Source organism: Olea europaea, chromosome 11 (genome assembly GCF_002742605.1).
Source record: "Olea europaea var. sylvestris chromosome 11, O_europaea_v1, whole genome shotgun sequence".
Lineage (NCBI taxonomy): Eukaryota > Viridiplantae > Streptophyta > Magnoliopsida > Lamiales > Oleaceae > Olea > Olea europaea.
In genome coordinates, this window is record NC_036247.1 from 28,281,982 (window position 1) to 28,302,386 (window position 20,405).

The 20,405-nt window shown below is 35.4% G+C and overlaps 2 protein-coding genes, 1 non-coding gene and 1 pseudogene across 6 annotated transcripts; 2 read left to right on the plus strand and 2 right to left on the minus strand.

Moving 5' to 3' along the window:
• Positions 1–2,180: 2,180 nt before the first annotated feature.
• LOC111404659 (protein LHCP TRANSLOCATION DEFECT-like) lies at positions 2,181–9,121 on the minus strand. Its single transcript, XM_023033434.1, has 4 exons — positions 8,965–9,121; positions 8,311–8,367; positions 7,928–8,214; positions 2,181–2,590 (listed from the first exon to the last, which is right to left on the minus strand). Exons 1-4 carry the CDS (start codon positions 9,119–9,121, stop codon positions 2,333–2,335), a joined length of 759 nt encoding a protein of 252 aa, XP_022889202.1. The 3' UTR covers positions 2,181–2,332.
• On the plus strand, positions 8,269–8,340 carry TRNAM-CAU. The gene has a single exon. It is a non-coding gene; the product is annotated as a tRNA-Met (tRNA).
• On the minus strand, positions 8,687–11,498 carry LOC111403956. Of its 4 annotated transcripts, none has more exons than XM_023032645.1 (2): positions 11,412–11,498; positions 8,687–9,618 (listed from the first exon to the last, which is right to left on the minus strand). In XM_023032645.1, exons 1-2 carry the CDS (start codon positions 11,460–11,462, stop codon positions 9,124–9,126), a joined length of 546 nt encoding a protein of 181 aa, XP_022888413.1. In that variant the 5' UTR covers positions 11,463–11,498; the 3' UTR covers positions 8,687–9,123. The 4 variants fall into 4 exon arrangements, with proteins under 4 accessions (XP_022888413.1, XP_022888416.1, XP_022888415.1 ...); XM_023032648.1 differs by lacking the exon at positions 11,412–11,498 and adding an exon at positions 11,318–11,405 and having other exon boundaries at positions 8,720–9,618; XM_023032647.1 differs by lacking the exon at positions 11,412–11,498 and adding an exon at positions 11,251–11,331 and having other exon boundaries at positions 8,720–9,618.
• Positions 11,499–13,574: 2,076 nt separating this feature from the next.
• On the plus strand, positions 13,575–18,737 carry LOC111404660 (annotated as a pseudogene).
• Positions 18,738–20,405: the final 1,668 nt, after the last annotated feature.

The following is a 20,405-nucleotide window of genomic DNA, read 5'->3' on the forward strand; positions in this document are numbered from 1 at the left end:
ATACGAAACAAACGATTGTAAAAGAGATTAATTTCTCAAGTCTATAACACAAACAATCACAGTAGATGTCCCACCTATTAATATCTTCTGAGAAATTAAATCATGATCATATAATTTATTTCATGGCTAATTCATTAAACATGTTCTATGGCATATAAATAATCAGTGTGCCACAGGATTAGACTGGTCGATCTAATCGAGAAAAAATAATAAAGTTTTATATCCTTAAGAATAAAGAAAAAGTTACAAACCCCATCGTATGACACATATATAATTCTCATCCTTTCGATAAAGCATTACCAAATTAAAATATTCATTTTGCCCCTCTTTTTCCCTGCCAAGCATCCCAAAACAAGATATTAAAGTCCAAAGTACAATCGAAAGATTTATTCCTCATAAATGTGAAAATAAATAAAATAATGTTATTCGTAGTCGTTCACTACGACAGTACATAATGGATAGTTTTTTGATGCATATGGAAAAAAAAATCGTAGATCATTTGGATATAAATTTATAAATATTTTATTAATCCAGTCAAAGTTTAAAATTAACTTTAACCATATATTTATCAGTACTCTTTATTATTATTGATATATTTCATTAAGCACACTACTATTTATTCTTATACTAAATATGACTGATGAGGATCAGCTCTTCGATTTCATGAAGAGACTCCAACTTGCGTAAAAATCCAATGTGTATGAATCAATTTTTAAGTGAATTTGTTATTTGATTTAATTCTCGAATTCAAGACCCTTTATCTATGTTATATTATAATTGTATTGAGTATATATCGTTTTCTCCATCCATGAGAACTAGACGAACATAAAGAGTTTTTGTCTCATTATACGTATGGCTTGTTTAGCATGCCTGAGTAAACAATTATGCACAAAACAACTATCAAAATATTTTACACATGTATTCCTTCAATGTTCTTGTTAAATACACACCAAACGCACCTATACCTATAGGTGTTGAGAAGTTAAGGGCCCTTGGGAGTTGGGTGATGGTCCAAGCAAGGATACATAGAGCAAACCTCCTAATTAATTTGTGTATATGTTATTTGCTAAAATCTAAGGCCATGGGGTTGGGTGAGATTTTAAAAAAATAATAATAAAAAAATGCACCAAACTCAATATTTTGAAAGGGCTAGTTTTATCGGGTTAGGATTTCCAATATAATAATTTTAAGATCAAGATATGAATACAATATTTTTAGTAAGTAGCATTAGGAGTGATAAATTTCAATGTTTTTATATGTTGTGTACACATGTAGCACATCAAAGAAAACTAAAATTCACACGCGTGACTCATTCAAGACTTTTTGCTACCTTTCTACTTTTATATTTATTTCTTTTGTGTGGTCTTTCGTCTCAAATTTTGGTTACGACAAAAAACAATAAGTTATATAGACACATTAGTGTATTTATTTGTGATTTTGGTGTTGATACTTTCAATTGTTACGGCTAATCTAGAAAATGTTACAAGAATCAACAACAAAATCAATCGATATTTGTGGATGAATAAATGTTTGATCTTACATATTGAAAAGGATATATTTTATTATATTGCCAATGAGGTCAATATAAACATTTTTATTTTTCTGTTACTACCTTATTTAAAATTTCTATTGCAATAATATTTAATTGTTATTTTCTTATTTATGGCCTTTTCCATCAAGTATTTTGCAGACTCAAATCTTCAATGCCTCACATTGTTAGATGTAACCACAGTATCAATAGAAGTTGAGAGATTGAACCAGCCGGAAGAATTTCAAGGCAAACGACACAGTACAAGTGATTACAACATATTTATCAAGTCTCAACAAACTAATAGGCAGCTTAGTTTCAATGATATTCGGATAGTGAGGGAGACATGCTTGTCCGTTACTCCCACCTGAATTTCCCCTTTTCAATTATATCACCACGAAAGGTCATATTTTTTCTTTGAAACATTAGCTAGTAAACAAGTAGCTTTCAGAACAGGCGTTGAGAAAGAAGAAAGCAATAAAAGATGAAATTATACTGCTACAGAATATCAAAGAACTAGGCTTTGAGCAGCATGGTCTGATTGCTTAAAAATGTGTATAGACTCATCCCCCTTCCCGGGTTCTATTGACACTCAACATCATGGTTCTGTGTTAAAAAACTGGAATTTATTGGGGCAAGGACACAATCCAGATGTCAGAAGACGACATCATTAGGTTAGCAACAAAAGAAATTGCAGTGTTAACATAACATTGTAGAAGGAACTGCTTAATAAATCTGTTTGAGGCAATAAATGCAGATAATACAATGGCAAAACTTCCTATATACTACTAGCAGGACACTACATTATGCCTTTTGAACTGAAAACCCAAGAATAAAGTCCTTGATTTCATCACTTGCTGCCTTTGCCAGGGCACTCTGGCCTTCTGAATCTTTGACAGTGTAATCAGCTCCTGCTCTAAGCAATTCCTCAATCTTTGGCTTGTCACCCTCTGAGGCAGCCATCATCAGCAAGATGTCGACTGGGTGGATGTTTTGGTTCAAAAGAGCCTCCATCTTATCATATGTACCCTCCACAGCTAGCATGCCCATATAATTGAAGTACTGTTTAAAATCGATATAACTGTTGTCAAACTTCTTCCAATCCATAAATAACTAATCACATAAACTGACTATTTCCAGATTCATCAAAAAAGTTAAGCTAGCAAGATGATCGAAAATTAAACAGGAAGAAGCATAAATAATTGGCCAAGAAAAAAAAACGTTTTGTTCCATCCATCATTGGCCAAGAGAGAACGTATTCTATTTCATGTAATAGGTAACTTCAAAAGAAAAGAAGGGAAGGGCCAGAGCTCATGGACAGTGTTCTTCTTAAGTTACCAACCTTCCCACCAAGAATTCCTCACTGCCCACTCAAAATTATTCAAAACGAGCTGTTGAAGAGATTTTCTCAAATACCTTTGGTAGGATTAAAAAAAAAAATGGCAAATCAAGAATTTCATTCTCATCCAAGGAATGACCACACAAACATGGTAATGAGGACATCCTCTATTTTATTTCTAGTTGGACTTTATTTTTTTATTTTTTGGACTTTATTTATGTTTTAAATTTTTATTTATGTAATTGGGCTTGTATTGGCCCAAGTTCATTCTAATTAGGGATTTAGTCTTTACTATTTAAACATAATTGCGATGTAATTTTAGTAGTTGATGATTGAATAAAGATTTTTGGTGGCTTGTGGTGAAATTCTCCCTCTTCCCCATTCTTCTTCTTCTTTTCCTATTTTCTTCTTCTTCTATCCCTTCCTCTAATTTTTTCTTCCTAATTCATTAATTTTCTCTTTCTTCATTAATTTTTCTATTGGTGTTGCATCAAATTTGGTATTAGAGCCGAATCTTGGGTATTTCCTATTATACAATCCAAAATTTCTTATTTTCTTCTCAAAATTTGTTGGGACAACACAATTGAAAAGATTTAGCATAAAAGCAGCATTTTTTCATTTTTTTTAATTCTTTGTCTTTGTTAAAAAAAAAAATAATAATAATAAAATAAAATAAAAAAATAAATTCGTGTTACTGTTCACGGGGGGTACTATTCACACCCGAAAATTCAATTTTGGTATTTTTAGTTCCCAAAAAAGAGAGAGTTACTGTTCACCCAGAGAAAAAAAAAATTAAGTTTGAGTATTTTTCATCATTTTTTGTCCCAAAAAAAAAATCAATTTTAGTATTTTAGGCGTTTGCTGCTGTTAAGTGCTGTTTCACAAATTCTCAATCTTTATAATCTAACCCAAATATACCCACAAATATTCCTTTTATCCCATGCAGCCTAATAACCCCCCAAACCCAATTACTCAACCCTCTACCCCTTCCATACACAGCCCACTTCCCATCATAATCATCAAACTACTTACTTCGAGCCCAATTCCAACATCTCAAAAATAACTCAACCCATTACTTGAATCAAAATAAACCAGCCTACTTAACACATATTATCACATCTCATTTAACACATAAACGACCAACAACACGGATCAATTTCACTTGCCCGTCAGTTATAACTCCAACGCACAACAGAGCCGGAGCAATAACCAGTATAAATCACAATCAACAGGGAGTGACTTCGGCAGTGGAAGACATCTGCAAAGAAGGATAGGACACAAGCATAACTGGGGTCCAAATTTCAAAAAATTCAAGCAACTAAACAACAGGGAGTCCTTGATCTCTATATAGTATTAGTTTATACCACTACATTTTTAAAACTGCATCAATTAAAATCTTGTGCTGCTGTTAACGTGATAATTTTAGCCTTAAACCCCACTTGATCGAAACCATTGATCGAATTGACACCAATGACCGAATTGACTTACATTATTCCCCACTTAAATTGATTGGAGAATTTGACTAGTGTGTTGACTCTTGCTTTGCTATTTTACATGTACCAGCAGTATTAGCTTGCTTTTGATTTATTTAATCTCAATATTTAAAATTAAATAAAAATGGTTCAAGTTATTTCCCATTACTTGCGTCATATTGTTTATTTCACATTGCTTGCACTTATTGTTCATTGATCTCTCTATTACACGTCATTTAGCTGCTACTACAATGCATGCATAGTGGTCGACCGATCGTATTGTCACTCTAGTTTCAGTACCTAAACATGGATTCTTACAAGTTGATGCACTCACCCAACAAATAGCAACTATTCAAACCCAGACAACTGCCACTCTTGAAGAGAGTAAAGCCCTCTCTGCTAATTTGAACAATTTTAAGCATATTCCTCATTCGACTAATGTTAATAATTCTGAAGTGTCCCATAATAGACAATATTATCGTCAACAAGGTGATCAAAAATATTTTCAACACAATCGCCGGATAAGGGTCGTGAGCAAGAACGAGGTCATGGTCGTCATGGTACTCATTCTTTTCCTCGTCATAAGGAGCATTTTTTTAGAGACATTAAGTCAGATACTCCTACTTTCGATGGTTGCTTAAATTTTGAACTTCTTACTCAATGAATGCCCTTAAACAAGGGAATCAGTTAGTGACTAAGTATATTGCTCAATTTGAAGAGTTTCGAATGAAGTGTCATGTCATTGAGGATGAAGCCTTAACTTTGAATAGATTTATACAAGGTCTAAGAGATGAACTTAGGTGTGAACTCTTCTTTCGAGGTGTCACTACTCGTTACTCTTTAGCTCAGGACTACGAGTTACTTATTAGTGCTCCATATGAAAAGCGTAGTCACCATCGTGCACCCATCTCATCAGCACCACCTCGTCATAAGTCTATCACAGAGCCTTCCTCGTCTAATGTTCCTCCCATTCGGAAAAGTAAGTGTAAAGGTCATGATATCCCAAAACCTTCTTCTTCGTATCGAAAGCGTAGTGACATTCCCCCTTTCGTCTCATCAACACCACATTTTCCTGTTAAGTCCCTTCTAGGTCCTCCCCCATCTAATACTCCTCCTCTGTTGGACAATAAAGGTCAAGATTTTGAAACTTCAATAACTTCTCCTCATTTGCAATGCTTCAACTATAAAGACTTTGGCCACATCTCTTCTGAATGTTCTAATCGAGCCTTATTCATTGAAAAACAAAAGAATATGATAGATGAACGATTTGAAAATCAAATCTATGAACCTAAACTTGAAGAATTTGATGACTTTGATGATAGTGAGGACACCCCTTTAGATAGTATTCGGACTTTTCCTATGAGTCTAGGTATTGTACCCCTTGTTCTCGATACCTCTTAGTCAAATGTTGTATGTCCTACTCTTATCCCACCCAAAGGTATTGATGATTTGTGTGATCATACTCTTTGTAAGGAAACTCTGGGAAATTGAAATTTGATCCTTCCAACTGTTCAAATTGCATATAACAATTCTGTAAATCGGTCTCTAGGTCTAAATCCATTTGAAGTTGTTCATAATCATAAGTCTAGGCGGCCATCAGATCTTATTCCCATGTCTCCGGATGCCAGTGTGTCGTTGTTAGCTAAAACATTTGTATATCATCTTCATGAATTGCATATTGAAATCAATAAATAACATGATGCAAGTAATGCATTATATAAACTTCAAGCTAATTCGCATAAACGATATTTTGAATTTAATATTGGGGATTATGTTATATTGCAAGCTTGTAGTACTGGTCCTTTAAAATTTTTAAAGCATGTTGGTTCAAATGCACATGTCATTGCTCTTTCATCACATTTTAGTTACCACTCTGCTTTAAATATTGAGGACTTCATTACTTACAAACACCGTGTTACTTCCTTTGATGATCCATTTCTACTTAGCTTTGTGGACCCCCAACTTGACTATGTTTATATTTCTATTTCAATACCATCTATCACAGCACACAAAGATAAAATTGATGTTATTTTAGATAAACGTGTTGTATTGACCAATGATGGCAAGATTCAGTACTTCTTTGTTTGTTCGGTAGATCAACGTGCTTCTTATGCTCCTCATTATGTACAATCATGTGAAAATCTTGAGGATGAGGTGTATGAGTATTGATTATTTGGAGTCCAGTATCAGTACTTGGTTAGAAGGAAAGATCGCCACCCTTGGTCATATCATATTCTTGGGAATGAGCTAAAATTTTCAGTACTATCAATCATGGAATTTCGTTACTTAGTTCGTCAGAAAGATCGTCCCCCATAGCTTGACTTGAAGCATTTTGAGTATCAGATTGACTGCAGCCTATAGTGATCTATCAACTCAACGGAGTCGAGTATTTCTCCCACTCCGGAAGAATTGATGAGGACATCATCTGTTTTATTTCTAGTTGGACTTTATTTTTTATTTTGTGGACTTTATTTATGTTTTAGATTTTTATTTATGTAATTAGGCTTGTATTGGCCCAAGTTCATTCTAGCTAGGGTTTTAGTCTTTACTGTTTAAACCTAATTGCGATGTAATTTCAGTAGTTGATGATTGAATAAAGATTTTTGGTGGCTTGTGGCGAAATTCCCCCTCTTCCCCATTCTTCTTCTTCTTCTTCTTCCCCTATTTTCTGCTTCTTCCATCCCTTCCCCTTATTTCTTCTTCCTGATTCATTGATTTTCTCTTTCTTTATTAATTTTTCTATTGGTGTTGCATCACATGGTGGCAAAGAAGGGAGGAAATGACTGGAAGAAGAAGAAAAAGGAAATTGTAAACCAAGTCCTTATTGGGGTCTTAGCATTAAAAAAACGCGGATTAGAACATGTATGGCGACAAGTTAAAAATAACCATAGTGTCTTCTGGATCACAAAAAATAGCTCAACCACTGTCTGAAATGCCTCAAATCATGGATTAGAACTCTACAATCAGATCCCTACAAGAGAAGATTTCGTTCAAACATATAGTAGGTGAGAAGTTGGCAATGGATTCTCCAGATTTTACCAAATGTTTGTTGTTTTCAACATAAAATAATTAGTACTAAAGAAAAACTCTAATTTACTTGACAATGTTCTACCATTTCAGTATGGCTTCCGTGGTTGAACTATGTTTCTATCTGTTAATCTTATTAAGTGAAGAAGCCCAAGATCTTTATAAATTAGTATTTATTTCGGTACTAAACCGATGTGCGATAAGACATCCCTTAACTGACCCCTTGAAGATGGCACTCATTTGAGCAGACCAATTTTAAAATTCACGGGGTGACTCTGATACCATATTAAGATTTGAAATCCATCTTAATAAGGTCAACCTTGTTAAAAGAAGTATCTCAAGATTTTTTAAGTTGGTCAATATTTGATATTTAACTAACTATTCAGCTAACAAAAAAAAATCTTTCCAATTCAAACTCAAGGAAAATTCTACCTTTGCTAATTGAATATATCTCAGATATCCACATTACCAAAAACAAATTAGTACGGTGGATTCATTTAGTTGAAAACTTAACTAGCTAGCAATCACAAATTTCTAGAATAGATATGAATAAGTGATCACCTGTTCAACATCGTCGCGGTCAAAATCATCACGGGTCTGGCTACCGTAAACTCCAGCACCTTCTGCATCAACACCATTTTTCCCAAATCTGAACCAGCATGTGGTTCTTGAACCTGAGGTTGGGCAAAGTCTGGTTGTGTGCCTGCAACATCCTAGAGTTTTAGTTGCTGACTTACCCAGAAACCTAGAATTGAGCTTGGAAAAACATGCAGTAGACCCATTTGAAGAATAATTAGTGGGTCTTGATAAGAAGCATGATAGCTGGACAGTACTCGGAATTGTGGCCACTCAGTAGGCCTTGATAGGAATATTTAAATTTAGAGACACCCAAAAAGCAACAAATCAGAGTGGCGCAGCGGAAGCGTGGTGGGCCCATAACCCACAGGTCCCAGGATCGAAACCTGGCTCTGATAAGAGAGCAAGCTTCTCTTCCCACTCCTCTTTTTAATCAATCAGATATTTTTTGTTTGGTAATTAATTAAAAAAACTTTTGATGAACCAAAAAGTTTAAGATGTTTTTTTTTTAATAAAACAACAGATTATTGTGCCTTTTCTAATCGACAAACGAGTTTATAGCTCTAGTTTATCAAATATTAAGTACGATTATTTTAAATTCAATTAATCTAGAGACAATTCTTATTATTTCTACACTTTTCTAAGATATTTTCAATTTTAAAAGGCAGATGATGTGATTTTATTTAGTTTAATCTAGGATGATGGAAACTTATTAGTATACTTGCAAATCACCAATCACCAATATAGCTTTCAAAATTATGAATTAATTAGAACGGATAAATAGAAAAGCACTTATTTTGGAAAATTAGAAATATTTTCTTTTACATACTAGTATTTCTTTCCCCATATTTAGCACAAATTCAAAAGAGTTAGCTCGACAATTTTCGGGCAAAAGGCTTGAAAATTTATCCTGTTGATATAGGCATTGTTGGATCTCCATATTCAAGAAATGGACTACTTTAGCAGGCTAGAATTATGCTATCGAAGTTGCTCTCACAGACACACGCCTTATCAGCAGCAACTTTCAGACCTGGCTTCTACAGATGACAGTGCAAAACTTAAGCTTGGATTGATGGTTGTTCTTAAGAACCGAGCACGTGTTATATTGTGGAGGTTGCAGCGAGCAATCGGGCCAATCACATTTCCTGGATTCAATTGGCTGATCTTGAAAGTTGGCATTATTAGACAGTGCTCTCAGATAATTTCGAGAAACCAAGCTTCTTTAAACGATTTCGTATCGGGTTTGCCCACGTACTGTCCGGATTGCCACATGTTATGTCCACGATTTCGACCATGCCAGACCCCTTTTTGACTGGTTTTTGCCTTATAGGAGTTCCATCCATGGGTACATTATCAGCCTTGAGAATAGGAATTCGATGAGTTTTTCCAGTGTGCTTTTTCCTTGTGACTTCAGGGGATTCATGATTTTGGTCGCTGCTGCTTGCTTCACCCACTGACATTGTAGATTTTGGCCTTCTCGGAATGCTGTCACCGGAGCATCCAGAGGAAGAAACTGGAGGAGAATCATTTCCAAACGACACTGGAATCTGAAATGCAAATTTCCCGGATTCTAATTCCTTAGACATGAGAGCACTGATTGTTCCGGTGGTTCCTACTTTAACGGATCCTCCACCACCCTTGATAGCTTCGAATGTCTGAATCATAGTCTTTCCCGTCTGCATGTAAAGACCAATATACCCTTTTAAGTTCTAAGAGGTGAACTTGTTTATTTTTTAAGCTAATTCAAACAGATGTTGAATAATATCAGTTCAGCAAGTGTCAGAAAGCACACAAATATAACAATTGTACATTACATATCCAAACTTCTGCATTATGCAAGCTCATCAGAATTGTTGATGCTCTCAAGTGTCCCGACCCTCCAGTTAAGATAAAGCAAAGAACAAATAAATTTGCATGTTTGGGAAGTTTGGATAAATGTGTAGTACTTGTGGGTTCCTCGGAATGTGTGATAAAAATTGGCTTGAGGCTGAGCTCACTTAACAATTAGAGAGAGAGAACCTTCTAGCTACATAAAGCAGTAGATAAAGCCAATGCTCGTATCTGGCATTGCAGAAGCAACAATGTACAAATTAGTGACTTTTTTAGTCACGAAATACTATACAAACTAGTGATTTACTGGTAAATTATGTGATCGTGAAAAATCATATTACTACTTGTACTGTATATAGAAAATGACCAAACCGAGTTAGGACTTTGGTTCTACATTCACAGGCTCCGTTAGACTCTGCTTTGTCAATCATCCCTATTCAGCTCCAGTCATTATGCAGCTTGTGTACCATAAAAGCTACAGTTAATATTAAAAAGACTTTCACATCCTTTTGTGAATGCAGACTGACCAAGGCAGTCAATCAAGGGCGACAACACGTATATGAAAAGGGGATAGTCACCTCCTAAAGCGACGAATCAGACAACCTCAAAAGGCAGGCATATGGACAAGGTGCCAAATTATTGGCTCCTAAACTTACACAATTATATAAAACAGAGAGTACCTTTAAGCAAAGAAGCACAATATTGTTAAAAGTCAAAGAAATACGCAATCTTCAAAAGCATTCGAAAACATTGGAGACCACAACATTGCTTGGAACAAGAACTCTACACATTGGAAGGAGAAGTCTAGACATGAGAATCTAAAGGGCTTCATCTTTCTTAAATGTTGGTCAAATTATTTGTAATCTTTTTTTGTCTCTGGAATTGTCCATGGCTGCCTATTTAAGCAACAGCTGATTGTAGTTTTTTGAAATCCCGAGTGAAGTGGATCAAAAACAAATACTATAAAGAGAACAAATCTTACACACTCAAATTCGAGAACTCGCACTAAAAATTAAACACTTTTATCTTAAAAACTATGCACTAACTTAGGCAATGGAGCATGTTCGGTCACCAAACTACCATCTAGGCAACCGGCCGGAAGTAACACAGCTGTTCATTTAGAGCAGACTCTCAGCAAATAGTTTAATTCAAGATTATTTACAGGTCTAACTAGCACTAATAATTTTTAGAGCAGACTCTCAGCAAATAGTTTAATTCAAGATTATTTACAGGTCTAACTAGCACTAATAATTCACCGTAGCAGCGAAGAAGGTAGACGGAATCTTGGGCATCAAATTGACAAGAACCTAACTATAAGTAAAGAACATGAAACTTGAATAGAAAATAGATCAAAATCTAGTAACGAGACATCATAAAGATTGATAAAAATAAATAAATAAATAAAAATAAGTAATAACAAATCAACAATTGACCCAAAAAAAATCCCATCTCTAGAAGTAAAGACAGTAGAATAATACCAAAAAATTCAATTCTGAACCGTCAAAGAGAAAATGCTGTGAAAAGGGTGAGGGAGAGAGGGTTTACATTATACAAAGCTCGCTAATTAATTGCAGTCTTCATGTTAGTTGTAGTGTCACTTTCAACAAAATCTACTCGAAGATTACTAAAAATTGTTTACCTGTGTATCTAGGTCACAATGGAAGTCGGGCAAGATCCGAGTTACTCTCATTTGAACAATTCATTCTTGGCCCACTTTGCTAATTTTTCTTCTTTTTGGTTTCAAATGTTTCTAAAAGTTTTTTTTCGCTAATTTTTGTTTTTTTTTGCTTTCAAATGTTTCTAAAAGTTTTTTTTCGTTTTAATTCAAAGACGTCGAGTATGTACATAGTTAATACATTTTATGACCACTTTGTAACTCCGATTGAAGAAATAATATTTATCCCCCTTTAGGTATTGTAACATAAATAATTCTTAGGGGATTTAAGAATCTGTTTGATTGCAAATATAAAATTTGGGTGGAAAAAAAATAAATTTCAGGGAATTGAATTGCCTAAAAATTGTTTTACTGATAATTGTAGATTATTGTGTTTGATTAGTATAATTTTTAACCTGAAAAATGTTAAAATAAAAGTTTCTTTTCGTGTTCGTTTAGCTTTTTTTAGGGAAATTATCAATTTAACGGATATTCTCTTTTACGAATATTCCTAGAATTTGTTTTCATTGTCCAAAAAAAAAATCCAAGAAAATTAAAAATCATTTGTCTTTTGGTGTTCGTTTAACTTTGTTTTACATACAAATTGTCAATTTAAGAAACACCATCTTTTACAATTGTTCCTAAAATTTGTTTCAATTGCCAAAAATTAAAAAAAAAACACACACACACACACGCACACACAAAATGGTAAAACAATTCCTACCATTTTGGTGGGAATGAAAAGTCATGAAAACCAAGAAAATGCTTACGTGACGATCAAAGTAGGGAAATCAATTCCCTACAAAATTTTATAAATCAAATATGTCAAAAGTGAAAATTGGAATTTATTTTTCATTTTCCATAGAAAAAAATTGGGCTATCAAACATAGCCTAAGCTCCCATTTGACTCCCATTATTTGAATTTATAATGAAGAGATTAATATTTTTTTTAAGATTGTGTGGTTGAAAAGTTTTAGATTTGAGTGTAATATTATTTTATTAAAAATTGTGTGGTTGAAAGTGGGATAGAGAAAAAATTAAATTAAATTGAACAGTTTTAAAGGGAACCAAACCGGGACTAAGTGTTATAAACATAAGCATGGCAAGGTGGCAAAATCAAGTTTCAAACTTTTACAAATTTTCAGTAGGATTAGGCAAATTTTAGGGGGGGAAGGGGGGAGGGGAAGGTAAAGTGTAATTAGGTGTCAATGTCAACGTTTGCGCCTAAAAGAAATTATTTAAACAGTGAAATTTGCTACTTCAAAGGTAAGTGATATCATTCAAGTTGGTGCAATCACTTCATCGTAGTATAATTTGAAACTCGATTCCACTTATACAAAGTAATTATTGCTTTGTAAATGCTTTCTACTTCGTGTGCTCTTTCAATTTTTAGTAGAGAGTTTTAAATAAGAGCACGTTGAATATTGATAAATTAGGCTCAACAAATATACTCTTTTTAAAACCTTGCCCAGTCTGGTTTACTTCAAATAATAAAATATTAACATCTTTTGATTGTAAATGAGTAATATTTTCAGATGTCTTTTCAATCCCAATGAAAATTTAATAAACAATTTAGAGTCTGTTTTGGAGTGATTTTATAAATTGATTTTTTGATTGTTAGGAGAAAAGTGAAATTCACCTATGAAAGAAGAAGTCAAATATGACGATTGAAATAGTGAAATACGGTCAAAAAATTAATTTTTTAATGGAGGGGAAAATCACTCTCAAACAAGCTCTTAGTATGATATATGAATAAAGACATATAATATAATTACATGTTGATTTCTTTTTCAAGGTGTCAATTTTTCATGTCATTATATACTCCTAATCAAGATCTTAATCGATTTAAAAAAGAAAAATTATTATAAAATCTTGAAAGACAAGGAATACTGATTTAAGCCCCCGTTTGGCCCTCATTTTTTGAAAATAAAAATGGGTGGAATGGTTTTTTAAATGGATATTTGAAAAAAAATGAAATTTTTTTATTTATATATAATATTATTTTACGAAAAGTTGTGTAGTTAAAAATAATAGTGAAAAATGAATTGTCAATGGAACAAGATTCAAACAGGGCTTAGTCACGGATCTCACTTCCTTTTCTACTAAAGCTCATTTTGCTTCCATTCTTGAATAAATATTAATCTCCATACACTAATCTCACACTTCCTACCCCACCCACAAAACTTTTTCACTACAAATTCGTTCTTCGTTTGTTAACTCCTCACATTGCTCAATCCCTTTCTGTATCTCTCTGAAAGGTAAAATCTTCAATGTTTCTGCATTGTAACATTGTTTAGTTGATTCTTTATCAAGATTTCGAAATGAGTTCACAAAGATCCTTAAAACCCACAAAACCTCCTAACCAATCAACCCCTTCAAGGTCTTCTTCATCTTCTCTATCATCCCATTTAGCCATGGTAGAATTGAAGCAGAAAATCATCAACTCTCTAACTAAACTTTCAGACCGTGATACCCACCAGATCGCTGTTGAGGACTTGGAAAAGATTATAAATTCACTGTCCAATGACGGTGTTCCGATGCTTCTCAACTGCCTCTATGATGCCGGCAATGATTCGAAACCTGCCGTGAAAAAGGAGAGCCTTCGTCTCCTCGCAACCCTCTGCGCTGCACATTCGGGTACCTGCGCTACCCACTTGACAAAAATAATTGCTCACATTGTGAAGAAGCTTAAGGACTCAGATTCACAGGTAAGGGAAGCATGCCGCGAGGATATTGGCTTGCTTGCTACGCTATACTTGAAGGGCGGCAATGGCAGTGAGGGGGTGGTTTCTCTGTTCGTGAAGCCGTTGTTTGAAGTTATGAGTGAGAATAACAAGACTGCGCAAGGTGGGGCGGCAATGTGCATTGCAAAGACGATTGAATGCGCCTCCGACTCACCTTTGACTGCGTTTCAGAAGCTCTGCTCGAGGGTCTGCAAGTACTTGATTAGCCACAATTTCATGGCAAAGGCTTCATTATTGCCAGTTATATCGAGATTATCTCAGGTTTGTCCAATTTGACTTCTTTTGAATTAGGTTGTATGGTCTTAACTCATGGTATTTGTTTCATCGTGTATGAAGTTGGGAGCGATTTGCTGAATATTGTGTGAACCATATCAGAAGTCATATCACTTTTGATAAAGTAGTTGGCATTTTGTAAATTGTTTGGTGATACCAAATTGGAGGAAAAGAAAATTGCCATCTTGACTTGTTGTGCTATTGATTTTGATACTTCAAGCCCATAGCTTAAAAGCTGTGAATAGAATGTAAAGTTGCAATGTGTTGTAAAACTATGCTAAAGTCATAAGATTGAGTTAATAAATTAATGGGGACAGATAAATTTGACATGAGATCATCCTTGGGGTTTACTTTGAAAAATGACACAGGAAGTCTTAGTGGACCTTCGTAAGGGAAGAAATATTTACAGTTTTTACAGTAAAAAGTCATCACATTGGGATACACTAGTGGATGGCTAAACGACTGGAAATTAAGTTAAGAATATCAAACCACAAGCATATTTCTTCCCTTTTCATTGAGTTTTTGGTTTGGTCAAAAATGATATTTTGGTCACATTTCATGCTCTGTTAAACTCTGATGTATAAAATTCACTAGAATTTTGTTCTCTTTCTATTAAATATGAGATAATTACTCTTAATGCCATATGCTCATCTGCAATATGTCAATGGCTTCCTTTTATAATCATGCTTCTTATATTAGTCCATATCTGGGCATTCAACCCTCCTATATTTGTAATAGACAGACTGAGCACGGCGTTGACGTCTTTGAACGAATCATTGTGGTCAGAATATGTGAAATATTAGTTTTTTATCTGACATGTCATATAACAGTGTTGTGGGGGAAAGAAGAATTTTCACGTTCTTTTTCACACTGTCAATCTGAGTTTCTATATTATTTTGCAGGTTGGTGCAATAGCACCACAAAGTCTGGAAACCATACTGCAAAGTGTTCACGAGTGCCTTGGCAGTTCAGATTGGGCTACTCGAAAGGCCGCAGCCGATACGTTAAGTGCTTTGGCACTTCACTCAAGCAACTTGATCACAGACAGAGCTGCTTCCACATTGAATGTGCTTGAGGCCTGCCGGTTTGACAAGGTGAGCTCCCAAAATCAACTCCCCCAGACAACTATATGACTGTTACATTTTCCTATATATGGTGCCAAAAGTTATTGAAGTTATAGAGCTATTTACTGCATCAGACACCAGCTATCATGCTCTTTTGCTTCTTTTTTCCCATTATTTCAGTCGAATTTTCGAAGAAAGAATTGTTAACTTGGTTTTTATTGTATTCCACATAGTTAGGCTGCTTGTATTTGTTCTTGTTTGACAAGTTATGGTGACCTCTACCTAACATTACAAAAAATTTTGAAATAAGAGTCCTTTATTTATTGTATGAACGGCCTTCCACATATACATACTGCAGACGATGCCAGGGAAAATGTTCTGCAGTTACCCACCATTGTATACATTCTCGATGATGAATGGAAATGTCTCTAATATCATGTTGAATCACTTCATCTAAAAGCTTGAGTTGATGGAAATGGACCTACATTATTTATTTTTATTGTCTTCAAACATAACTTACAAAACAGTTGCAGGTTTCACCTTTTTGTATTCAATGGGAAAAGTTATTCTACTTAGAATATTGCTTTGGCGGAGCTACTTCTCATTTGGAATAATGATTTCCATTGCTAGTAATATTCCATTCAACTTAAATGTCAATTTGGGGATATATGAAGAGTCATTTTAGGTTAAGCCCAGTTTGTTTGCAGGTCATTGCTGAAAACTCACTCGATAAAAATCAATGCCATTTACTTTTTTGACCAGATAAAACCTGTCAGAGATAGTATGACAGAGGCTTTGCAACTTTGGAAGAAAGTTGCAGGAGGAGATGGAACTTCAGATGACCAAAAAGCATCATCTCATGGTAGGAATGGGATCAAATATTCTTCATTTGAACTTTTTTTTTTCTTAGAGATGTTACATTAACTCTCATACGCAGGTCCATCCTTCAGATGTCAAGGCTTCTGCATCAGCTGACCATTTTGATAAGGATGATATTCTAAGTCCTGGGGAGAGAAGAGGTGAACAATCAGTAAAGAACTCATCCAGTGGATCTTTACCTACCGATTCTACTTCCAAAGATAAGGGTAACAACGTTTTAATTGCAAAAACAAGGAGAAAGGAACTGCCGGTTCAATATTTAGGGAAAGGCGCATTGGTGATAGGAGTGATGCAAATCAGAGGGAGTCATCCAGCATTAATGCTGATTTTTCTAAACATCCTAGTCAATCTAAGGGATTTATGAATAATAAAGGAAATTCACTGACCATTCAGAGGCAATTGTTACAGTTGGAGAGGCGACAATCCCATCTCATGAATATGTTGCAAGTATGATTAGTTTGTTTGTGTTATGGAAATGAGTCCTCTGTCTTATTTCTGCCTAACTCCTCTCTTGTATTTCAGGATTTTATGGTAGGATCTCATGATAACATGATGACCCTTGAAAACAGAGTACGGCGTCTCGAGAGAGTTGTTGAGGACATGGCACGAGATTTATCAATATCAACAGGTAGACGAGCTGGTGGTGTTATGCCTGGATTCAAGGGTTTTTCCAATAGGCATCTAGGAAAGTATAATGGCTTCCCAGATTACTTTAGTACCAAGTTAGGAAGAGGAAGTAACGATTGGCATATTCCCTTTGGGGGCAGATATGCAGCACTTCATGGTGCTGCTTCAGGCATGCGAAGTAGGGGCCCATCTTGGAGATCTGACGCACCTGATGCTTCGTACATCTATGCATATGGTAACAGTGGGCAAAGGAAAGTGGCAGGTGGTGGTGTTGTAGTCATTAGGTCCACTAAATTGGAAAATGAGACTGATCAGGTTAGCAGCAGGAGAGCTTGGGAAAAAGGATCTCAACCTGTTAGGTTTGGTGAGGGGCCTTCTGCTAGAAGTGTGTGACAAGCTTCAAAAGATGAAGCAACTTTGGAAGCAATTCGGTTTGCTGGAGAAGATAATGGAGATGCTCGAAATGCTCGAGTAGCTATGCCAGAAATGACGTCTGAAGCATTAGAAAATGATGGTACATTGCAAGAGCGTGACCCCACCTGGACTCCTTGGAGCAATGCAATGGATGCACTTCATGTTGGTGATATGGATTCAGTTTTTTCTGAAGTTCTGTCAACTGGAGATGACGTATTGCTTGCTAAGCTCATGGAACAATCAGGCCCTGTAATTTATCAACTATCACTTGCCGTGTCCACCAAAGTTTGCATGCTGTTGCACAGTTATTCCTGGAGCCAAACTTGTTTAAGATGTGCTTATACTGGTTTCAACAGGTATATCTTCTAATAGTTAGTGCCCTGATACTTTGGCTGCTCAGACAGGAACAACTACGTACTCCTACTTTCTCACTTTCTAAAATAAATTTCCAAATTATACTTCAAAACGTAGGAAGGAGGGATTGACACCTGTCACATTTGGTTAGAATTTCTCTGTTGTTTCAGGACCAGATTCTTGTTGGCATCTATAGTTTTATAGCACGTTATGAGGTGGCTTATCTTAAATATAGGCAACAAATATTTGGCTTTTTTTTTTAATGTGGACACACCTACATTGACAATAAGCCAACATAAGCCACGTATTTGGAGCTTATCTTTGAGATAAGCCATCTCAAACACACTGTCTGTAAATTCGATTCTGGAGTTCAAGTCAGTTATCATTTTACTTACATTTCAATAATCAGGAATGAATAAAAACAGGGAATAGTTCATAAATGCAACGTTTTAATTCTTCTCAAATTTTAAGAGGTTTTATCTCATCCTGTATAGTTTATTTAGGACAAGTTGTAATTTTACGAGCATTTTAAAGTGTAGATCTATATTTTGACTCTGTTATTACTGCCTGTTCTTAGTTGATAGATAATGTCATGGAAAATGGGCCTGATGTCCTGGGCATTCCCGTGGAAGTGAAAAGAGAAATTTTGTTGAATTTACACGAAGCGTCTTCATCATTTGAACTACCTGAAGACTGGGAAGGTGACACTCCAGGTCAGCTCTTACTGCAGTTGACATCAACCTGGGAAATTGATCTGCAACACTTGGATAAATAGCCGGCTTAACAACCAATTCTATGTTAGATATATCTCGACAACACAGAACACAGGGTTATAGCTTCTTTTTTCTTTTAATGTTGTCCAGTACCTTAAAATATATAGAGACCTTGCCAGACAGGCCATTAATGTCTACTACCAGAGAAACAACAATCCACTGAAATGTAAAAAATATAGTTAAATCCTATTCGCAATTTTGAAATTTGAATAGTGTTAAGTTTTTTGTGGTGAAATAAAAATAAAAATTGCCTTCGTTATAACCTATCTCCTAGATTATTGGAGCGTGTCTGGCTGTGCTTTTTCACCAGATTTTCAGCCAAAATTGATCTGTTGGTCCAAGCTGTAGGTATCACCTCACACACAGGCAGTCAAAAATTGTAGGTTGCAACAGTAAGAAAATTGCTGCCAACGGTCACTTTTTTTGCTGGGGTACTTTTAAGAACCACCAAGTCAAAAGACCAATTTTTCACATTGACCAAATTTTTTTTGCTATTCACCAAAAGAGTCTTTTAAAGAATAAATATCATTTTTGTCTTTATTATGTATTGTAATTATAAAAATATATCATTTGCTCAAAAGACAATAATACCCTCTTTAAAAAATTAATAAATCCAAACAATCCCACTTAAATTACAAAACGAAATCGCTTTCCTTATCAGATTCTCCAACACAGTTAAAAAGAAATTTTATCTTCTGTTGGGTTTTTGATACCCAATAAATTCCGGGTTATGATGTTAATGTGGGTTAATATTATTTCATAGGCATAGGCCGATGAATGAAATAAATCCAACAATCAAGTTCATGAGCTACACCCGACCCAATTGTATTCCTTATAGATGGCTTGAATCTTGGTCTGTTTACCCCTTTAATGGCTCAACTTAAAGTCTAACCCTAGAGTATATATTTGGCTATAACCCTAGCCACTTTCATATGATGTTTTGTGAGACTTTGTGTGAAAAAAAGGAGAATCCCGGCTGCCCTCTTGGTGAGTGAAAAAACAGCCCCTAGAAGTGTCCAAAACACCAGTTTACTTTGTGTAATTTGTGGTTCATTCATAGTATACCTTCGTGATGTCTTCTCCTAGCCTTTGTGGCCACAAATTATCATCCTTTCTTGCCCTACGTGGGTAAGATTGAATAGCAATCGAGGTGAATTATATTGGTTGTGGTTTGGAGCCGATTGGATTGGTTGTTGGTAGATAAATGTACGTTGGACTGAACCTGAAAAATCACCGTTTGAAGATCTTTCAAGAGAGCTTCCGCAACAATTGGTATTAGAGCTTCAAGGTGAAGGTTTTGGCTTGTGAAATCTATCAGAAATCGTCCAGAAAATCAGCAGAAACGCAGCAGAAATCAGATCGAATAAGCTGTCCAAGAACTGTCAAAATCAGTCTCCGTTTTTTGCATTTTTTGATCAATCTAGAAGGAGTTTGAGGAAACAGAAACCACTGGCGTGACATGCAGGAGGAGGCGAACCCTGCAAGCCGGCGCGTGTAGGTCGACGGAGGCGCGTGAGGCCCACACGCAGAGAGAAAGAGACACACGTGAGGGCGCGTGGGAGGGAATTTCGAGAAGGTCCCTTTAGGCAGTTTGTTCGTCATATTATTTCTGATATTTTTCGTGTTGGAAGTTTTCTGTTTCATGGTACGCAGTAAAATCTGGACAGCGTTGTTCTTCGGGCATTCGGGACTTGATCGTGATTTTTTTGGTTGCTGCAGTTTTCAGAGACTTTAGGACGAATAGTGATAGTCCTGAAGTGGTGAATTCACGTCTCTCGATATTTACGGACCTTTAGACGTGGTCCGCTCGGTATCGTGTTCTTTGCTTTTTATTATTGCAGTTGAAATAAA